Here is a 17752-nt window from a genome sequence, read left to right as displayed (position 1 = left end):
GTGAAGTTTGGGATGGAAGGCAAGTCAATCCAGGTAGCTCAATCCTATGGAGTTTAATTTCTCCACACCAGATTCATTCTTCCAATAGCTCATCACAATTTTTGTCCCCCTTAAGACTCAAATGAAAATTCAAGCTGGTTCACACGTGGGTAGCTTCTACCAAGTTGCCCATGGGAAGGGGCCTTTTATTTAAATCAAAAGGTGAACTTGCACCCCTTTGAAGACCAAAGTGAAAACGAGGCAAGTTCTATTCCAGGGAGTCTTTGGGCCCTAGAGTATTGACAGCACGTTCACTCTTAATGAGCATAAACCCAGACTCAGTCAGTAGTAAGCAAAAATGCCAGATGCAATAAATCCATCTACAGGTTAAATTTGCTGGGTTCAACAGGGGTATAGGAAAAGAAGCCAACAAGGAGAATGTTGGTGTGTTGAGTCTGGAAGTGACGAAGGCTTGAATAATGCAAAATAGAGTCAGACTTAGAGCCTTTTGGTGGAAAGGATTCAAAAAGTTGCACCTTAGAGAAGGGAAGATGATTGGCTGCTAGGATTGAGGGTTTAAAGAAATAAATTTGGGGCAGGGATAATGAGGAATAGTTAAGTATATCATTTTTTTCTACTTTTATTCCCCCTGGATTTGTTATTTTCTTCAAAAAGCATTTTTCAATATCCAGTAAGAGCAAGTTGGATCATCAGTATTTTTGAATATTGTCTAAACTTGTACCACTTGGTGCTATATTTTTCAGGAAGAGTTGGGTGTAACGGTTGTACAAGGTGATGCACTACCTGGTCTTGTAGGGACAGCCTGTCTTCTGTCTTCAACAATTGTAGAAAAATCTGGTGGCATTATTACACTTCCCATCATGAGTAGAAATTCTAGACAAACTATTGGAAAAGTGAAAGGTATCAGTATTCAAAACCATAAAATATAATGTATAATTTTACATTGCACAGTTAAATATGCATACAGTGAGTAGTCATAATTGCCTGCTGCTTTCACTGTTCAATTTGAAGGTTTCCTATTATATATTCACATTTTACCCATATGCTTTGGACAGTAGGTAACAGTTAAATATTTTGTACAGACCATACCTGGTCAATGATATGTAATTAAAATTATTTTAGGGAACAAAACAGCTCTAAATTATTAGCACTATAAATTTTCCAACGGCTCAGTAACCTAGATTTTAAAGATTAAAAGAATAATGTGCTTGTGCAGTTTTTTTGTTTTCTGTTTCTTTGCCAATTTTATTTTTCATTTTCCTACAAATATTTTTATTGTTCATTGTAGACAATTTCATGAATTCTGGCCATTAATCTCAAGTGTAAGGCGATTTTACGTCAAAATAATTTACAATCAGCCAATCCCTTTTGCACACAAGCTTCCAGAGTGATAGCTGGATAGTGTTAAGAACTGCAATTCTGTGATCTTGTCTCACTAAATCCAATTGTCCTCCGAGCTTAGATCTGTTAATACAGGACAGACTGAACGTCAAAGCTGGCACCTCCTCTGCTATTGGGTTTGTCCCCTACCATAATGCAACCTAAGCTATCTGTTTATAATTATTTATGTAATTTGTCATATTTTGCTGCCCACTAATAAAATGCACCAGCTCCATGAATGAGCATTTCACCTAGTGCCGTCCTCTTGCCTTCTCCCTGTAATTCTGCATGTTGTTTCTTTTCAAATAATCATCTGATTCTTGACTGAAGCTGCCTCCATCTCACACAGGCAGCGCATTCCAGACCCTGATCACTCGCTGTGTGGAAAAGTTATTTCTCATATCGCTTTTGCTTCTTTTACCAATTGCCTTAAATCTATGCCTTCTGGTTCTTGAACCAATAGACTGTGATACACAGACTGCGGCTGCAGTTCTAGCCCACTGTCAAAACCCTTAAACCATCTTAATATACTGATATAATAGTTGTATGTTACTTATTTTCAAATGAAAGCTTTAACCGTTGTAGCAAATTACCATGCTACATGATTTTATTTTTAGGTGATTTTTTACCACCAATGCGAACAGTTTCCCCCTATCTACTCTGTCCAGGTCCCTCATGATTTTGAGTACTTCTATCAAATCTTCTCTCAGCCTTCTTTTCTCTGAGGCAGAGTCCCAGCTTCTCCAATCTGTCTTCATAACTGGTTCCATGGATGCGAAACTGCATTCTCAAACCTCTTCTGCACTCTCCAATTTCTTCACATTTTTTCTAAAATGTGTACGCAATACTCCAGCTGAGGCCTGACTAGTGTCTTATGCAAGTTCAACATAACCTCTTTGCTCTTGTACTCTATGCCCCTATTAATAAAGTCTAGGATACTATAAAACACTCGCTTTAAAAAAAAAATCACCTAAAAATAAAATCATGTAGCATGGTAATTTGCTACAATGGTTAAAGCTTTCATTTGAAAATAATTAACATACAACTATTATATCAGCATATTAAGATGGTTTAAGGGTTTTGACGGTGGGCTAGAACTGCAGCCGCAGTCTATGTACCAGAAACAAGAGTTCTAGGTATATGCAAGTTTATTAGGGTTTACATGAGCATACTCTTGGACAACACCATAGAACACCGATCGGCTTTGCTGTAGATGATCACAAATTACAGTAATTGAACTCGGCTTTCTAGATCTCTTCTGTTGATCTTTTAGTTTTTCTTCTTTTTCTTTAAGTCTTAAGTGTCTTACCTTAAAGTTTTGACCTTAAGTTCGGCCACAAGACCATTACATCATCTCCTCCATGACCTTCATTTCTGATTTTACAGTGGCTGTTATTAGCTCAACATACCAAAGACTTGTCTCCTGATCTCAAGGAACTATAAGGCACGGTCTAAGAACATAACATAAACTGCCTTTTCTATTGATATTCACGGAAAAAGATAAACCATGGATATATTCATGTGAAGACTAGAACTATCCAAGGCTATTTTATATAATAGCTATACCCTTACAGGCATGTTGAGGCTCTACAGATACAGCCTATTCAAATCTCTGAAGGAATTGACTTTTGCCCACAAAATAGAGCTTTTAATTATAATGAAATTAGAATACAACTAAATCTAGCTTCTTTAATAATATGACTTAGATTATGTGGTACTAACCACTTCTGTATGGCTTTGTCTTTACATATAGTTGACTACCTCGTTATTAAGCCTCTGGAAGGCTATATTTGTGACATGTCTCCTTCCTTGTCCAAGTATTGGAAACCAAGAATGGCTTTGGACGTTGGGCACAGAGGTGCTGGGAATATGTCGTCTGCGAAGTAAGTGTTAAATTAGTTATAATCCTTTCTAATTTTTGGTAATCAAAGTAAAGCAGTTGTGAGAGGTGGGTAACACCTTCAGTACTGTTCATGCTAAGTGTACAGCTGAAAATTCTTCAAACGCGTCCAAAACTGCACCTAATTCCAAATCATGGAAGAGGATGTGGTGCTGCAGTTGCACGATTTCAATTTCCCACCTTCACTTGTATTCTTAAGCCAGTATTCAGCTAGCTTTTTTTTTAGATTAATTAACCTAGTGTGACCTATTTATCAGACGATATCACATAATTCACAATTTTTATACATGTAATATAAAATTCAAAGAATTACTAAGCGCAGAAGTTATTTTTCTCAGTCAGAATAAATATATAAGATTGGGTCAGTGTTAAAACGTAAAGTTTTGATTTTGTTTAAAGTAATCACGAACAGTAGGCTCTGGCAACTTGATACTTCATACTCCCCTTTAACTGAGGGCCTAGTATGGGTGAAATTTATTTGGTGTTTTTCCCTTCTGACCGCCACCCTGGCTCTTGATGTAGGTGGGAGGGCAACCATTCGTCAATAGGTTGCATGAGAGACATCTCTGTCCATTAACATGGGACTATGGGAGCAACAGTTTGTTCATATTATTGCTGGAAGAGAGAATCTAGATAGGAGCCCTTTGTATTTGTGTTTTTTAATTGTTTAGGAGATACCCCTTCCCCGCTCTTCTTCATCCTTATTCTTCACCTTCCTCCCCTTTCCTTTTTCTCTTCTGGCTCTTCATTCAACATCACCAGTGTAAGTGCAAGTGTGCACTTGTGATATGGCTGCATGGGTATTTTTGATTGTAAATGTGGATTTATGAAGAAAATATAAAAATAAAGGCAGACTTAACCCAGACATGGCGACTGAATTATATCTGCTCTCCTTGAGAAAATGATCCCCTGCCCTGTAACCCCACTTCACCTAAAGGCTGCATTTAGTCTCGACTCATCAAGAATAATGCCACAGGAGGTTGGCTTGTCCTTATTGATTTTTTTTTGTTGTCAAGAGTGCTAACATAATGAGTACAGTGATCTGTGTGATCAAAATTTCGTGTAATATTTATTAAAATAGAAGTAATCATGCAAGTTTTAAAAAGTCTATTTACCCTAAACAACCTGTATTCTATATTATGTTTGGAGTCTCAGCAGTTAACAGAAATGTGATTTTTTTAAAAAATTCTGGATGTTTTCTTTGTTTCCATTTAAAACCAAAATGCTATTGCCTGTTAATGCTGGGAAAATAAACATTTGATTATTTCACCTTTGATTTCTGAAATTATTAAAAGTGTGCATATAGACATAGCATATTTCAGTTTCATAGTGCTAATCTTTTTCAAATTGTGTTTTAGCCTTGCAAAAGTTCGAGAAAACACAATAGCTTCCTTTAAAAATGCCGCTAGTCACGTAAGTAGTATAACAACTCTGCTTTTCTGGTATATGTGGCTTTAAAGGTCACAATAAACACATTTCCCCAAAAGTTTATTTAAAATGTTACTTTTATTGATGTATGCATTTGAACAAAATGAATCTTCAGATCTAGACGAGTATTGCTAGACTGTAACTTATGGAATTATGCCATAGTTTCAAACTACAGGTTTTATTTCCAACATACGAAAAATTGCATTTTTTTTAACAAATGGATGACACAGCAGATTTTTAAATCCTGGAAAGGTGAATGAAATTGTACAAATGAATATCTTGCCACCTAAATGAATGGAAAACACAGGAGAAATTGGCCATTTAAAAGTTTTGCTATTGTACAGACCTAAGGCCTTTCTGCAATCCCTGCTACATTAGAGTTGAGGTAGATGATCAGCCATGGGGAGCTGAATGGGTCATCTACTCTTTTTTATGTTCTTACAATATAATACCTTGTTTTATAATGTGCCAAAATGTTTATTTCCTTGCTACCAGCAGCAGTTTATGATTAGCAGACCTGAAATAATTATTTTTTCCAGATGTTATTTGCAACGCTCAGTGCCATCACTATTTCTTGGAGAGCCTTTTATTTAAAAAGGTTTTGGATTAATGTATGGCAAGCTTCAGTTAATATTTGTATTGGTCAGTCACGGATAGCATCCACAGTAATGGGCAGAGATTAGAATTTGGAACTTTGCAAAGGTGAGAACTTGGATTGTTGCATTTTAGACGAGTTTTTAATTTCTGAAGGAAGTAGACTAGGAGAACATAATAACTTGAGCTTTCAGATATGTTTAGGGATTTGACAGAAGTGGGTGATGTTACAAAGGTGGTAGAAGCCAGGATTGGTTAACCGTATAATCCTTCCTGTGTTTATTGGTTACCAAGATTCAGATCTTAAGGACTTGATCTGCAATGGGAGCCTACAAAGGGTTAAGGTTCAAGCGTGCTGAAGAACATGATTTGGGCTTTGCTGATATTGAGCTGGGAAAAACTGATGGTTTTTAAGTTGCTGGTGGGGTTGATGTTCTTGGAGAATTAGATTTGTATATAAGCAGCAACTCTTCATTTTGGAGAGATGGTGGCATAGTGGTAATGTCACTAGACTAATAATGCAGAGGCCCAGGCTAGTTCTCTGGGCACACAGATCCAAATACAGCCATGTATTTTTTTTTAAATTATGGAATTAAAAGCTAGTCTCTGTAATGGTGCCTTGAAGCTATCATCGATTGTTGTAAAACCCTATCTCGTTCTCTAATGTCCTTTAGGGATGGAAATCTTCCATCCTTACCTGTGTTGGCCTACATGTGACTACAGATCCACAGCAATGTGGTTGACTCTAAACTGCCCTCTGAAATGGCCGAGCAAGCTACCCAGTTCGTGGGCAATTAGGGATGGGTAACACATGCTGGCCTTGCCAGTGATGCCCACATCCCATGAAAGAATTAAAAAAGCTTGTGGGAACTTAGTCTTGTTTTGCCCATGATGTCTGATCCATTTGTACCAATGGTTTGATATGATAAGTTCCTTACTTATGATTGACAGTGGGTTAACTTTGGCAGTTGGATACAGCAGTGATCAAGCTCCATTTGGGGGAAAAAAATGCCTAAAATTGTTTTTGAGTTTTATTTGCCTCAGGAAATTGTTGCATAGAATCTACAGCACAGAAACAGGCCATTCGGCTCAACCAACCTTTGCTGATGTGTATACTCCACACAGGCCTCCTCCTATTCTTAATCACCGCTTCTCACCCTGTACCCATACCTTTCATTTTGTTCTCCTTCATGTATGCATCAAGGTTCCCCATAAATGCATTAATACTGTTATCTTCGCCATGCCATTTGGCAGTGGACTTCACATTCTCACACACTGGGTAAAGAAATTCTTTCTAAATTCTTTAATCTGTCAGTGACTATCTTATATATATGTCCTCTTGCTTTGGGTTTAACCACAATGAGAGTTTCTCCATGCCAGCCCTATGAAGTCTCTTCATAACTATGAGAAAATCTCCATCAGCTCTCCTCTTAGTTTTCTGATAGTTGTATCCTGCCAATTCTAGTAATTTCATTGTTAACTGTTTGTGCATTTTTTTCTGTGCTTCAGTATCCTTTTTGTTGTATAGAGATTAAAGCTGCATACAATACAGATGTGATCTAACCAAGATTCTATATAAATTTAATGTTACCTCCCTGCTTTTGTGTTCTATTCTAGAAATAAACTACAGTACTTTGCTTGCACTCTTTTTGGTCTTACCAGCTTGTGATTTATGAACCTCTATCCCAGAGCTCTATGCTTCTCAATTCCATTTAGTTTCTTGCCTTCCACAGAATATTCCTCTTGCCAGAATGAACCGCTTCCGACTGTAGGGAGATGGACATGAGAGTCCCTTTCGGAGTCTCACTTAGGTTCGAAGCCGTACTTTGGACATAACAGGAATGAGTGACTGTGAAAAGTAATATGTTAAAACAACAATTTTATTGAACTTTGAATTACGATAATAATTACAATAATAAGACAATTATAATTGAAAAATTGAAAAAGAAAAAATAAGTAAAACAAAAGAAAGATAGCGTTACTGAAAGGAGAAAGCAATATACATAAAAAAAATATAAATAATTACCACTGAAGACGGGAGGAAACAGAAAATAGGAGGAGTAGGTCATTCGGCCCCTTGAGCCTGCTCACCATACAATATGATCATGGCTGCTGTCCAAAATGGATGACCCCAACTTAGTCTGATCCACAAAAGCACCCTTAATTGGTACATACGTTACCATCTCCTTGGTATATACATTACCAAGTCGCTGAGTAACCTTACGGGTGGGCACTGTTGTCAGTTACTCCGATCCTGGCCCTTCCACAGTATTATTTAAACAATGTTAGATTGGGAAATGTTGATGTGCAAAGGGACCTGGGTGTCCTTGTACACCAATCACTGAAAGCAAGCATGCATGTGGTGCAAGCAGTTAAGAAGGCACATGGTATGTTGGCCTTCATTGTGAGAAGACTTGAGTACAGGAGCAAGGATGCCTTACTGCAGCTGTACTCTGCCTTGGTGAGATCACATCTGGAGTATTGTGAACCGTTTTGATCTCCTTACTGGTATGCAGGTACAGCAGGTAATAAGGAAGGCAAATGCAATTTTGGCATTTATTGCTAAAGGAATAGAGTATAAAAATAGGGAAGTGTTGTTGCAACTGTACAAGGCATTGGTGAGACCGCACCTGGAGTACTGAGAGGAGTTTTGGTCCCCTTACTTGAGGAAGGATGTAGTTGCACTGGAGGAGGTTCACTAGATTGATTCCAGAGATGTGGGGCTTGTCTTATGAGGAGAGATTGAGCAGTTTAGGACTATTCTTGCTAGAGTTTAGAAGGATGAGAGGAGATCTAATTGAGGTATATAAGATGCTAAAGGGGATAGACAAAGTAGACGTGGAGCGGATGTTTCCCCTTGTGGGGTATTCTAGAACAAGAGGCCATAGTTTTAGGCTAAGGGGTGGCAGATTTAAATCAGAGATGAGGAGGAATTACTTTTCTCAAAGGGTCGTGAATCTGTGGAATTCACTACCTCAGTGCAGTGGATGCCGGGATGCTGAATAAATTTAAGGAGGAGATAGACAGATTTTTAATTAGAAATGGGTTGAAAGGTTATGGGGAGAGGGTGGGAAATTGGAGTTGAGGTCGAAATGAGATCAGCCATGATCGTAATGAATGGCGGGGCAGGCTTGAGGGGCTGAATTGCCTGCTCCTGCTCCTAGTTCTTATGTTCTTACCTAAGAGAGGATATATTTGCCATAGAGGGAGTGCAGCAAAGGTTCACCAGACAGATTCCTAGGATGGCAGGATTGTCGTATGAGGAGAGATTGGGTCAACTTGGCCTGTACTCGCTGGAGTTTAGAAAACTGAGAGGAGATCTCACTGAAACATATAAAACTCTGACAGGGCTGGACAGACTGGATGCAGGGATGATGCTTCCTCTGGCTGGGGAGGTCTAGAATAAGGGGTCACAGTCTCAGGATACAGACTTGGCTATTTAAGAATGAAATAAGGCAAAACTTCTTCACTCAGAGGGTGATGAACCTGGGGAATTCTGTACCACAGAGGGCTGTGGAGGCCAAGTCACTGAATATATTTAAGGAAAAAGATTCTTGGACTCTAAAGGCATCAAGGGGAATTGGGAGAGAGTGGGAGTATGACATTGAGATGGAGGATCAGCCATGATATTGAACGGCAAGCAGGCTCAAAGGGCAGAGTGACCTACTGCTCCTATTTTCTATGTTTCCTTCCATCTTCGGTGGTGACTATTCCACTGTGGCTGCAGCCGCCAAATTTCTGGCTCTGGTACAGTCCTTTCTGAAAACGAGTCTCACTTCTTATCAGTTCTCACAGGCACTGCAAGGCCATGCAGACTTCGCAATATCCAAGTTGTTTACAGATCTTTTGTTGGTGTCTTCCCATCTGCCATCCGTCAAGTGTTACTCCCAGCAATAAAATTGAGAGCAAAGCAGAAATAAAAACGCAAAAATAAAAAATTGAAAAAATTAGTAGCTGCAGGCCTCAGACCTACAACACTTTCGCTATATTGACTTTCATTTGCTATTTATCAGTCTACGCTGAAAGCCTGTTAATGTCTTACTAAAATAAATAGCAATGCACTCATTGCTGAACAATTTAATGATTAGCGATGCACTGAGTAGAAGTTGAGGTTTTATTCCACAAATGTTAATTATGATCCAAATTGCAAAACTCTTATTTTTGCACTCTGCCTGTTTTTGGTTCGGACCTTCACTGTCTCTCATCTTGGTTGCTACCACTAATATTGCCCCCATCATGGCATCCTCAAGCCTGAGAAATGTAAACTTGACCAAACCTGGCACTTAGTCATTCATTGCCAGTTTAACCATATCAAGCTCCTCTAAACTCTACTTTCTTCTACCTAAATTGCCCACCACTATAGGATCAGCCTGGAGTGTAAGTTAACCCTGGGCTCCTTTTCTGTGAAGCTGACTGACTGTCTCCTTCAATTTTACCTCTAACAAGAAGTGTGGGGACTTCGATGATTCATTTCACCTCCCAAGTTAGAGAGCATGTCTTTAGCTGCCTCTGCTACTTTTCTCCTTTAATCATCATGCGAGACCTCCCCAATCGCATCCGAACCCTGAACATTTTTTCTCTCTCCATTTTATCTCTTTCCCTCTCTCTCTCGTTTCTCCCTCTCTTTTCTCGCCTCCGCTCTCTCGTTTCTCCCTCTCTTTGCTCCGCCCTCCCGCTCCGCTCTCATCCCACAACTTTGGAGTTCATCCAAACTCATCTCATCTATGAAACCTAGCTTCTGTTCTGATTCCTAAAAATTTCCTAATCAGCCAGCTTTCCCTTCCTGAACCCAATTTTTTCCGGATTGTTAATGAATTTCTCTACAAGAGCACTAATTAGGATTTTGATTTCTGGTGTGTCTTTACCTGTTCTGTTGACTCTTCTGTGCTTTGGAACATTAAGATAGATTAAGTGACACCACAGTTCTTCAGGGATGTGAAATACTTAATGACAATGTGCAAGTATTTTCTCCACTTAGATAATAATTTCATTCCAATGTTAAGCAATATTCATAGAATAAAGACTAAAGTCAATACATTTTGTTTTTTTTTCTAATTTTCGCACTTAACTTTTGTTTTTCAGGCTGTAAATTGCACACATAATTAGTGCTCTTGTAGAGAAATTCATTGAGGGGAATTGTATACAAAAGTAGGGAAGTTGTGCTTCAGTTGTATAGGGTACTGGTGAGACCACATCTGGAGTACTTTGTACAGTATTGGCCTCTTTTTTAAAAAAGCAGTTCAGAGAAGGTTTACTAGGCTAATACCAGGAATTGGTGGGTTGTCTTATGAGGAAAGGTTGAACAGGTTAGGCTTGGAGTTCTAAACTGGAGTTTAGAAGAGTAAGAAGTGACTTGATCAAAACCTTTAAGATCCTGAGGGGTCTTGACAGATTGATGTGAAGAAAATGTTTCCTTTTGTGGAAGAATCCAGAACTAGGGGTCATGGTTTAAAAATAAGGGGTCGCTCATTTAAGATAGAGATGGGGAAAATCTTTTCCTCAGAGGATCGTGAGTCTTTGGAACACTCTCAAAAGGCGGTGGAAGCAGGGTCTTTGAATATTTTTAAGGCAGAGCTAGATATTTCTTGATTAACGGGGGTGGAAGATTATCAGGGATAGGTGGCAGGTTACAATCAGACCAGCCATGATCTTATTGAATGGCAGAGCAGGCTTGAAGGGCTGAGTAGCCTACTGCAAATTCATATGTATGTTCACATGTTTGTCATTCCTCTGCTAATCATCACCAGCTAAAATGCATTGATCCATTGTTTTGTGCAAAATGCTACCATGTTTATGTAACTGATTGGGAAACTTTGAAGCATTTCTACGAGACATGATAAAACTTGTGTTTAAATAGCACTTTCCCCCAAATAGTTTCTTGATCTTTGGTTGAACCATTAGTGCGGTGTTGAGCAGAAGCTAGGTATTTCACTGACAGGAGAAGTTAAGCAACATGACATTCTAGGATTATAAGAGAAGAAAGAGGGAAAATAATTAAACATTTGTGTAAATTTAAGACAACTTCTACACCTTAAAAGGGTTCATATTTTAGTAATATTTATATTGCTCTCTGTCTGAAGCCCTAATCATACATTCATTTTTGTTACAGCCTACCTGGTTTCTGCAGTATGTTGACTCTACATTTTTAAAAAAGTTTAGTGAATGGAATGTAATTCAAGTTTACAAATGAAATATAAATCAGAATCCATTTTGAGGCTTCTGAAAAAAAGTGCAAAATTGTTATGTTGATTACAGGACTTCGTTTACACCAGTTAATTGTAGTACAATACATAAAATATAAAGAAATATATTTGATTTCTTGCAGGGTGCTGCCTTTGTAGAGTTTGATGTCCATCTTTCAAAAGACCATGTTCCTATTGTATACCATGACCTTACCTGCTGTATATCAATGAAAAAGGTACGTAATTTTTCATTTTTGCACTGCACATAAGAGAAAGAAGCCAACTGGTAACATTGGAAACAGCATGTCTTTAAAGTAGTTACAAACATTGAGACATCTGTCATAGGAACATAAAAAATAGAAGCAGGAGTAGGCTATTCAGCCCCTTGAGCCTGCTCCACCACTCAATAAGATCATGGCTGATCCCTTTGTTTCGAGTTCTGCATTCTCATCTACCCCCAATAACTTTGATTCCCTTGTCTAACAAGAATCTATGTACCCCTGCCTTAAAAATACTTAGCGACCCTGCTTCCACTGCCTTCTGACGCAGTGTGTTCCAAAGTTGCACAACCCTCAGAAAAATTTCCCCTCGCCTCTGCCCTATAAGGGTGACCCCTAATTCTGGACTCCTCCACCAGAGGAAACGTCCTTTCCACGTCCACCTTATCAGGACCATTCAGGATCTTATATACTTCAGTCAAATCACCCCTCACTCTTCTAAACTCCTGTGGAAACAAGCCCAGCCTGTCCAACCTATCCTCATAAGACAATGTGCTCATTCCAGGTATCAATCTAGTAAACCGCCTCTGAACCGCTTCCAATGCATTTACATCCCCCCCCCCTTAAATAGAGACACCAAAACTGCACACAGTATTCAAGATGCAATCTCACCAATGCCCTGTATAACTGAAGCAAACATCCTTACTCTTATATTCAATTCCTCGCAATAAAGGATAGCATTCCAATAACCTTGTAGATTATATGCTGTACATACTAACTTGTTGTGGCACATGCACAAGAACACCTAGATCCCTTTGCACCTCGGAATTCTGCAGTCGCTCTGCATTTAAGCAACACTCTGCTTTTTTTTATTCCCCCTGCCAAAGTGAACAACTTCACATCTTCGCGCATTACGTCATCTGCTAGATTATTGCCCATTCACTCAACTTATCTATATCTGTCTGCAAACTTCTTATGTCTTCTTCACAACATACTTTCCTACCTATCTTTGTGTCGTCTACAAGTTTAACTACCATGCCTTTGCTCCCCTCACCTAAGTCCTTCATGTAAATTGTAAAAAGTTGAGGACCCAGCACAGACCCCTGCAAGACCCTGCTAGTCACACCCTGCCAACCAGAAAAAGACCCATTTATGCATACTTTGTTTTCTACCAGGCAGCCAATCCTCTATCCAGGCAAATATGTCACCCCCTACGCCATGAACTTTTATTTTCCACAATAACCTTTGATGTGGCACCTTATCTAATGCCTTCTGGAAATACAAGTACAGTCCATCTACAGGCTCCCCTTTACCCACGGCACATGTTGCTCCATTAAAGAACGCTAATAAATTGGTTAAACGTGATTTCCCTTTCACAAAACCATGCTGACTCTTCCTGATTACTTTGTGTTTTTCTAAGTGCCCAGCTCACTTTAATGATCAAATATAACACCTTCCCTATGACAGATGTCAAACTAACTGGCCTATAATTTCCTGCTTTCTGCCTCCCTCCCTTCTTGAATAGAGGGATTATATTTTCTACTTTCCAGTCTAATGGAACCTTTCCCGAACCTAGTGAATTTTGGAAAATTAACACCAACTTATCTATTACCTCGTTGGCCACCTCTTTTAAGACCCCAAGATGAAGTCCACCTGGACCAAGAGACTTGTCATCCCGCAGCTCCATCAGTTTTATCAACATCGCTTCCCTAATGATTGTAATTTCACCAAGTTCCCCTCTCCCCTCCACCTCCTGATTTATAGTTATTACTGGAATGTTTTTTATATCCTCTATAGTGAAGATGACAGACAAAATATTTTTTAATCAAGGAATTTACAATTAAGAAAGAGGAGGTATTAGATAGGCTATCTTTACTTAAAATTGATAGGTACCAAGACCAGATGAGATGCATCCAAGGATACTGAGGGAGGTGAGTGGAAGTTTCAGAGGCAAAGGTGGTGCTGGAGGTCTGGAGAATTGCAAATGTTACACCCTTGTTCAAAAAGGGGTGCAAGGATAAAGCTGGCAACTACAGACCAGTCAGTTTGACTTCAGTGGTAGGGAAACTTCTGGAAACTATCATTCGGGACAAAATCAATAGTCACTTAGACAGGTGGGGGATAATTAAGGAATGCCAGCATGGAATCATTAAGGGAAAATCATGTTTAACTAAACTTGCTGAAGTTTTTTGAGGTAACAGAGAAGATTGATAAGGGCAGTGCTGTTGATGTGTGTATGGATTTTCAAAAGGCATTTGATACAGTGATACATTTGATACACAACAGACTTATGAGCAAAATTCTAGCTCATGGGCCTGAATTTTTCCCATATCAAGCAGGGGCGGTCGTAGAGCCTACCGCTGTTGGCAGTCAGCTCCACACCGCCTTTTTACGTGGGCAGGCCAATTAAGGTCCGCCCAGCGTAACACGTGAGCAGTAGTGCTGAGCGCCATCTGTGTGGACAGGGGGAGGAGGGAGAGTCAGGTCCAGTGCTCTTTCGCGCATACATGCAAAAGAGCGCTTCAGTCTCCCTGAAGCACAAAGCTGTCTCGGAGATTGAAGCGCTTTTGAGAAAAATAAATGAATGTAATAAAAATTTAATGAACCATGTTCCCTCATGTGACTATGTCACATGAGATGGGGCATGTTTTGATTTTTCAGGAAAATCTTTTTATTTAATTTGTAAAAGCTTTAGGAAACCTCGTCTCACTCGTGGATGATGTTTCCTAAAAGTGTAAAGACCGCTTGGCCTTTTCCCCTGCCTGCCTACTGTAAGGTTGGACAGGCAGCGTAAACTTGAAATAAATTACTTAATTGATAGGCCTATTAAGGCCATTAAAAATCGGCGGGCACGCAGCTGACTCCCGCGCGCGCCTGCCGAACGAAACATTGCGCGTCATTTTACGTGCCAGCATGTCGGGCCTGCCCCCGCACGCTGACTGTAAAATCCTGGCCGTGGAATAAAAGGGAAAGTAGGCACTTGGATAAGAAATTGGCTGAGTGACAGGAAACAGAGTAGTGATACTTGGTTAATTTTCAGATTGGAGGAAGGTCTGTCGTGGAGTTTCCCAGGAGTCATTATGGGACCCTTGCTCTTCTTCTTGATATTAATGACCTAGACTGTGGTGTGCAGGGCATGATTTCAAAATTTGCGGATGATACGAAGATTGGACGCATTGTTAGCTCTGAGGATAGTCTTGAACTTCAAAAGGACGTAGACGTTGGTGGATTGGGCAGACAAATGGCAGATGAAGTTCAATGCAGAGAAGTGAGAGGTGATTCATTTTTGCAGGAAGAATGTGGAGAGACAGTATAAAATAAAGCGAGAAACTCTAAAGGAGGTGCAGGAACAAAAGGACCTTGGTGTATATGTACATAAGTCATTGAAGGTGGCAGGGCATGCTGCGAGAGCAATTAATAAAGCATATGGTATCCTAGATTTTATTAATAGGGGCATTGATACAAGAGTAAGGCGGTCACGTTAAACTTGTGTAAGGCACTAGTTAGGCCTCATCTGGAGTACTGCGTCCAGTTCTGTGTGTCATACTTGAAGGATGTGAAGGCATTGGAGAGAGTACAGAAGAGATTCACAAGAATGATTCCAGGGATAAACAACTGTAGCTATGAGGATAGATTGTAGAGGTTGGGCCTGTTTTCCTTGGAGAAAAAAAAGGCTGAGAGGAGACTTGATAGAGGTATTCAATACCCTGAGGGGTATGGGTAGGGTAAATGGTGAGAAACTTTCCCCACTCGAGTACATCAAGAACTAGAGGGCACAGATTCAAATTAATGAGCAAAAGGAGTAAATGTGATGTGAGGAAAAATTTTTTATCCAGAGGATGGTTGGGGTCTGGAGCAAACTTCCTGAAAGGATGGTGGAGGCAGGTTCGATTGAGGCATTTAAAAGAGAATTGGATTGCTATCTGAAAAGAGAATGTGCAAGGTTTCGGGGTTAAGGCAGGGGAGTGGGATTAGGTAGAATGCTTTCAGTGAGCCAGTGCAGACTTGATGGGCCAAATGGCCTCCTGCATTGTAAAGATTGTGATTTGATCCTCCATTCCCTTTTATCCCCTATTACCTATCCATTTTTACTCTCTAGAGGAGCAACACTCACTTCAACTACTCTTTTCCTGTTTAAATACCTGTAGAAACTCCTATCCATTTTCACATTTCTAGCTAGCTTCTCTCACTCTAATTTCTTTCTCCTGATTAATCATTTAGTCACTATCTGCCATTCTTTATATTATGACCGATCATCTGACCTGACACTTATCTTTACGTAGTTATGTTTTTTCCTTAAATTTGATGCTCTCCCTAACTACTTTAGTTAACCATGGATGTTGGATCCTCCCTTTAGAATTTTTCATTATAGTAGGAATATATTCTGAGCATTCTGAAAAATCCCCTTAAATGACTGCCACTGCTTCTCTATTGGTCTATCCCCTAGATTAGTATCCCAGTTAACATCAGCTAGTATAGCTTTCATGCCCATGTAGTTGCCCTTATTTAAGTTTAAAATACTAGTTTTAGATCCACTTTTCTCCCTTTCATACTGGATTAAAATTCAGTCATATTGTGGTCACTGCTACCTAGCGGTGCCTTTATCCTGAAGTCATTGTGACTTTCATTCAGTGTGGTGTGAAAGACACAGCCCTCCTAGGTGATGGTAATGCTTTACCTTTTGTGAAATAAACATCTGCTTGGTGAAGTTATTGTGTTTCAGTTTACTTTGTTTTTGATTAGAATTATTTTTAACCTTTGTTCTGCTGAGAAAATTGGATATTTCCAGGATTGAAAGCTACAAAATGGAAGAAGACCTTCTGTTCTCTAGTTTAGGTGCTAGTCCTGTCTTTCATTACTTAACATTATTTTTCTCAGGGTAACTTCTTATCTTGGCTTTAATGTGGCTTTGTTTATCCTACAGCAGCCACTTTCTCTTTGACTCCTCCTTTAGATAAACCTATTTCAGTCTTTTGCAGCTGTAGTTGACCTGGGGGCTAGTAATTTTAACCTTTTTATCCCAAAAGACTCGCTGACTCCTTTTGGTTGCTGACATTCGCTGTTCTTTCTCCAAAGCTCCTAATAAGATCAGAAGGATGCTCTTCTTGAATCTGGTTGTGATCCATGAATTGCAATCTTTGACCTTCACCCATCCCAAGCAAAATTTGTTGTTGTTTGGGTTGAGTAGCGTAATCTTCTGGTTCTGATTAAAGATCATTGACCTAAAATGTTAATCCTACCATCTTCACAGTTACTGCTGACTTTGGAAATCGCCAGAACGATGTAGGATCTTACATTAACTCAATTGGTTCATCATATTGATACTTTTTTATTCAGAATATTGGTTGAAATTAACCCAGAATGATAGAGAAAATATTCTTCCTAATAACTGTAGAGTTTACAAGAAATTAATATGGATGATCTTGCTGCATTTCCTAGTGACACAGTCTACAGGATAAAATTGCCTATAATTTGGCATTAATTTGCAAATTTGGTCGAATACAACAGCATGGCTTGTATGGAAAATAACTGTTATTTGAGGCGCCAGTAATATTCTGAGATTTGGGGAGTAGTTTTGGCATGAACTCTGTGTATTTGATGTTGACACAGGTTGAAAAGATCTTGTGTCCCAACACAGTTTTTGAGTTTTAAAAGGACAATTTATAAGAAATGGAAGGGATTCGTATGTATATTTACTGTTTACATCAGTATTTTGAGTATAGTACCAATTTGTAATAAAAGACTATACAACCCATCAAATCCTTTCTGTAAATGAGGCCCATTTGTTTGATACTATAAGTTAATCTTTAACTTTAGACTGTCCAGGAATTCTTTTCAGCTTTTTCCTGGTCTACTTACTTCTGTTGCCTGTGCCAGTGAAATATTATAATGCTGTATTCCAGCTGCATTTGATGTTTTGAAAATTGTTTTATTGCCCCATTGGAAAACCTTGATCTGCTTTAGATCAGTCAAAATAGCACCAACACACACACACACACACACACACACACACTGTTCGTGTAAGTATTGGCTTCTGTTTTTAATGTGGT

The 17752-nt window shown here is 39.2% G+C and overlaps 1 protein-coding gene across 9 annotated transcripts in view; it reads left to right on the top strand.

Annotated features, from left to right (window-relative positions):
• gpcpd1 (glycerophosphocholine phosphodiesterase 1) overlaps window positions 1-17752 on the top strand; it is a 74406-nt gene that overhangs the window by 44417 nt on the left and 12237 nt on the right. For all 9 annotated transcript variants that reach the window (XM_078556416.1, XM_078556417.1, XM_078556415.1 and 6 more), the window contains 4 exons: window positions 744-900; window positions 3134-3263; window positions 4639-4693; window positions 11628-11720. In XM_078556416.1, the coding sequence (XP_078412542.1) occupies window positions 744-900; window positions 3134-3263; window positions 4639-4693; window positions 11628-11720 (435 nt within the window). The remainder of the gene's footprint in view (window positions 1-743; window positions 901-3133; window positions 3264-4638; window positions 4694-11627; window positions 11721-17752) is intronic.

Source organism: Cetorhinus maximus, chromosome 14 (genome assembly GCF_964194155.1).
Source record: "Cetorhinus maximus chromosome 14, sCetMax3.hap1.1, whole genome shotgun sequence".
In the NCBI taxonomy this organism is placed as follows: Eukaryota; Metazoa; Chordata; class Chondrichthyes; order Lamniformes; family Cetorhinidae; genus Cetorhinus; species Cetorhinus maximus.
The sequence above is the reverse complement of the archived record's forward strand: the minus strand, read 5'-3'. Positions and strand labels throughout refer to the sequence as shown.